Source organism: Squalius cephalus, assembly GCF_949319135.1.
Source record: "Squalius cephalus genome assembly, chromosome: 10".
Classification (NCBI taxonomy): domain Eukaryota; kingdom Metazoa; phylum Chordata; class Actinopteri; order Cypriniformes; family Leuciscidae; genus Squalius; species Squalius cephalus.
Window position 1 is genome coordinate 745,001 of NC_137131.1, and position 5,000 is coordinate 750,000.

Sequence of the window (5,000 nt, forward strand, 5' to 3'; positions counted from 1 at the left end):
CGCCAGTCGATCGAGCCACCGCTTCTTCGGCCGGCCACGCGATCGTCGCCCGGGTGGTGATAGATTATAGGCCGTTTTCACCACTGTCTCATCGCCACTTCTGATGACATGGCCATACCAGCGGAGTCAGGCTTCACGCATCTTATGGACTATGGGCACCACGCCCATGCGCCTTCGAACATCTTCGTTTATGATTCGACCGAGGGACCAGCGGAGCATCTTCATCTCCATAACATGGAGGGACTGCTCATGTTTGGTGGCGGCTGGCCAACACTCGGAACCGTACAACGCGACCGGGCGTACAACGGTTTTATAAATCTTGCCCTTGAGTGGTATGGGCATTCGGCGATCACAGAGAATGCCTGTGACTTGTCTCCGTTTGAGCCATGCTGTGTTGACTCGGGCTCGGGCGTCAGGAAGAGAGTCACCGTCGTTCCGGATTAGAGAACCAAGATATTTAAATTCGGTGACTTTGTTTAATGGCTGCCCTGCAACTCTGATTGTCCCGTCGGTCTGGGTCCGCACTCCATATACTCGGTCTTTTTGATGTTAAGGCGCAATCCGTGCACGTCTAACCGCTCATTCCAGTCTTGCACTTGACGTTCAAGCCCACAACGGGTTTTGTCAGCTTGGAAGATGTCGTCGGCAAATAGAAGTGACCAGGGCTGAGACACCTGAATATCCCCCGTGGCAGTATCCATGCAAAGGATAAAAAGAAACGGGGAGAGGGCGGATCCCTGGTGTACGCCAACGGTGGTCGGAAATGTTTCGGACAGGCCTGCAGGGCATCGGACGGCGCTGGTGGTGTTGGTATAGGGAAGCTGGATCCATCGTACGTACTCTTCGGGGGCACCGTGAGAGCGGAGGGAATGCCAGATAAGATCCCGGGGCACACGGTCAAATGCCTTCTCGAGGTCGAGAAAGGCCATGTGTACTTGCTGGTTCTTTTCCCGGTGCCTCTCTAGCAGCAGCCTGACGCCGTGGATCGCATCAGTAGTGCCGCTACCTCTAACAAATCCGCACTGATTTGGACTGATGGAAACGATCTTCCGGAGGCGGGTGTCAATTACGCTCTCAAATACCTTCATGGCATAGGCAGAGCAGGCGAATCGGGCGGTAGGTGTTGCATTCGCTGACGTCACCTTTGCCTTCCAGATCGGGACCGTTGCGCTGGCAACCCATGTTGAGGGAATGGTACCCTCATCAATGATCTTATTAAACAGTCGGGCAAGGACTTCAGCGCCTCGGTGTCCGAGTAGCTTCCACGCCTCAGCGGGAATGTTATCGGGTCCCGGGGCCTTTCCTTTCTTCATCTTTTTAACTGCAAACTCGACCTCGGCAAGGCTTATCTGCGGGACCGGCCCGAGGATGGGGGCGCTGCTTGTGATCAGTGGATGCGGGAATTCCATGTTGCAAATCGAGTCAAAATACTCTTTCCGGCGTTGCAAAATGGCGGGTGGATCACGAAGGACTTGATGGTTGGAGTCTTTGATATTCATTACTTGACCAATATCCAGTGTCGAGCGATGGCAGGTATTTGCGGGTTTGTAGATTCGGATGGCTCCTTCAGGCGTGTCGAGCTGTGCATAAAGCTCGGCGTGGTGTCGGGCCTTTGCGGTAGCCACCACCTTCTTCGCTATCGACTTCTGTCGTCTATACTCATGCCAATCGTCGGCCACCCGCGAGACACGCCATAACTTGAATGCAGCCTTCTTTGCCTTCGTAGCTTCCTGTACCTCATCGGTCCACCACCAGACCTGCTTGTCTATGAATCGTCGCCCTGGCTTGGTCACACCGAGGCACTCTTCCGCCACTTCATGGATTGTCTTAGACATGTTTACCCAGAGTGTTTCAACAGGCTGGTCACTGTCCATGGCGGCGATATGTGTGTTGAGCGCGGCAGCCAGTTGTGTTGTCTTCTCAGGCAAGCGCCACCACTTGATCTTCTCAGGACCAGTAAGTCGAGTGCGGGTCGGAGGCCGGAGTTCAGCCGGAGATCAAGGACTAGTAGCCGGTGTTGGGAGGCAATTGTCTCAGATGGAATCACCTTGGCATCCCTGACCAGCGTGAAGTCGCGGCGTCGGATAAGCCAATAATAAATCTGGATCGATCGTCCACCGCTGGTGTAAGTGGCGAGATGGGAATCACGTTTCTTGAAAAACGTGTTTGCAATTACCAGATCGTGCGCCTCTGCGCAATTGAGAATTTGACCGCCCCCTTCATTTCGGGTCCCATAGCCTTGTCCGCCGTGTACCTGCTCGTACCCTTCTCGTGCAGTCCCAACATGGCCATTGAGGTCGCCGCCGATCTGGAGATGCTCTTTGATGTTGGTTGATCGAAGATGATCGTCGAACTGACACCAGAATTCCTCCTCCTCAGCTTCAGTGCATCCGGTCTGGGGGGCATAGCCGGAGACCACCAACCCAGTGTCGATCATAATCGACATGAGGCGATCCATGAGGTGATCCATAATTGACCTCAACGACATTGTTGCGCAACTTCTCGCTGACTATGGTCGCCACTCCATTTCGGTTGTTTGTCACTCCATAGTAGTAGAGCCTGTACCCTTCTCCAATGTCTCTCGCTTTGGCGCCTTTCCATTTCGTTTCTTGTATGCAGGCAATATCGACACGCCGGGTTCTCAATGAATCAGCCAATTCACGGGTTCTTCCAGTAAGTGTGCCAATATTGAGGGTTGCAAATCGTAGATGTTGGACTAGCCGTTTCAGCTTGCCGCATCCTTGGGCAGATAGCCCACGTCCACTTTTCGCGCCGTTTGGGCGGGGACGGCACGCGTCGCCTATGGTGGACGCCCTAGCATTCAGATCCAAATGCCGTTTAAGCATTGCAATTTTGATGCGACAGAAAGTTTCAATCAGCCGACGCGTCACACCGTCTGTCACTGACCACCCTCACCGTTAGCCCGATCAAATTAATCATCGGTTTCCGGCCGGCACCTCGTGGAGGTGGTGATGGGATTTTGCCGGCCCGTCTCTTTCACCCGATTGCCGTTGAGAAATCTCAGATTTGATTGTAGGTTTTGCAAGTTCAACATGGGTTATAGGTCGAAAGTTGAATGAACGAGTACTTATGTCCTTTCGATTTCTTACAGGTTGAGTTGTTGTTGCCCATAACACGCTAGCATTGTGCTAATGAACGCTGATTGGTCAGTGAAGGGCTGATTATGACCAGAGATACCGCTTGATGGCCGTGTGTCTGTGTGTATTGTCTTTTAAAACAACAAAACAAAAACTCTTCTAGCATGTGTATTTGCCTGTGTCGGCTGTGTTGTCGATGCCTCGAGAAAAAAGAAAGTGCAGAGCACCAAAGTGACTGAAGGATTGTCGTAAAGCAGTCTCTCTGGTCGTACGATGTGTATGATGTACAAAAGAGTCTTTAAAGCAAATAAGTGACTCTAAAAAATCTAACACCCAGCAATGTGTAATTTCATTGCATCTCCTTTCGAATACAACATTCAAATTACTAGACAAAAAATTTTATCCTGAGGAAAAGTGGATTTTGAGGGGTATAGCACCATAGACCTACATTCATTCTGCACTCATCCTGTGAGCGCCCTCATGTGGAGCCAGAGTGGAACTGCAACCAGTTCAGAAGCCGGAAGTTCACTGAGAGTGGAAGTTCTCCCCTTACTAGACATTATCTGGTATAACACACCGTTGCCATGGAAAACAGAGCGTTGCTATGGACGCAGGATTCTAACCGTAGAGACGGAACGGACTATTTTCTTTAGCGGAAGCAATACAATCGTTTTTAAATGAATAAACTCCTTTTTAAATCAATATTTTGTGTCAAATTATTGATTTATTTGGTAGGTAGCCATGTAATAAGCGGGATAATGTAGAGCGAGGCGGTTGTTATAGCGAACACAACCCCTTCAGACTCCGCTTCGCGTCGGGGTCCCGATCAGCCTGTCGGGGGTGTATTCGCTATAACAACCGCCTCACTCTACATTATCCCTTACATAAAACAGCTGTTTAAATAGTAAAGTGTAATTTATTCCTGTGATCAAAGATTCGTTTTGCTCAATCTGTTCACATTGTATCGACACATTTTGTATAGAAACAAAATATCTGTGAAATGAGATACTAGTAACACTTCCGTGGATATTCCGTATCATAGCAAAGCGTCTCAAATAAAATAAAAAAAAGCTCTCAAGCGCCCACTGCTAGGTGTTTTAGCTGGCTAATGCTCAATCTGTGTGTTCCTCAGGTTCAGGATGAAGGGTGGAGGATTGGCAGGGAGAGGCTTCAGTCCCTGCTAGATTCATCATCATCATCTTCATCATCTTCATCATCATCATGGCCAATCACCTGGAGCTGCTGACGGAGCTGCAGAATCTGGATAAAGTGCCGAGTCTGGAGCGTCTCCGAGCCGCCCAGAAGCGCCGCACGCAGCAGCTCAAGCGATGGGCCGTCTACGAGAAGGACATGCAGAACAAGAAGCGCAAGAACGACAAGCGCCGCGCTCACGGGAACGCGCAGGAGAACCGCAGGAGGGTTTCGTTCTCGGCCAGCGTCGCGCTGCTGGAGGCGTCGGCGAGGAACGACCCCGGCGAAGGTGAGGATGCTTCAGTTATTCAATCATACATTCAATATTGATGTACAGATTATATAAAAATTAGTGCTAATTTTTAGAAAATTAGTTTCTGACGTCACAAACTACCTTGTAACCAATCAGATCAACGTGTGATCGTCAACCAGTGGATCAATGAGTGAGTGAGTGGAGGCGGGGCTCATTTGCATATTCTAATCTCTGAGCTGCTGTGGTTTCTGCAGAATGGAAAGGGTTTGTCTGGCAAACGGCGAGTGACCTTATAAAGCGTGTTTATGTCTCTGCCAGTGATGTCGTGTGAAATCTGGTTTAGCCGTCGACACTTCATTTAACAAGACGCTAAAAGAGGCCCTGATTTCTGTGTAAGAACCGTCTGAGGTTCTGCGGTCGAGACGAGCGAGTTCTGCTGCGAGTGTGAGATAATGGGC

The 5,000-nt window shown here is 50.2% G+C and overlaps 1 protein-coding gene across 1 annotated transcript in view; it reads left to right on the plus strand.

The window, feature by feature from the left end:
• The window catches only part of ppp1r16b (protein phosphatase 1, regulatory subunit 16B), a 69,331-nt gene that overhangs the window by 19,418 nt on the left and 44,913 nt on the right, over positions 1 to 5,000 (plus strand). Inside the window, exon 2 of the mRNA XM_079883507.1 lies at positions 4,231 to 4,578. Within this exon, the coding sequence (XP_079739633.1) occupies positions 4,320 to 4,578 (259 nt within the window). The 5' untranslated portion in view covers positions 4,231 to 4,319. The remainder of the gene's footprint in view (positions 1 to 4,230; positions 4,579 to 5,000) is intronic.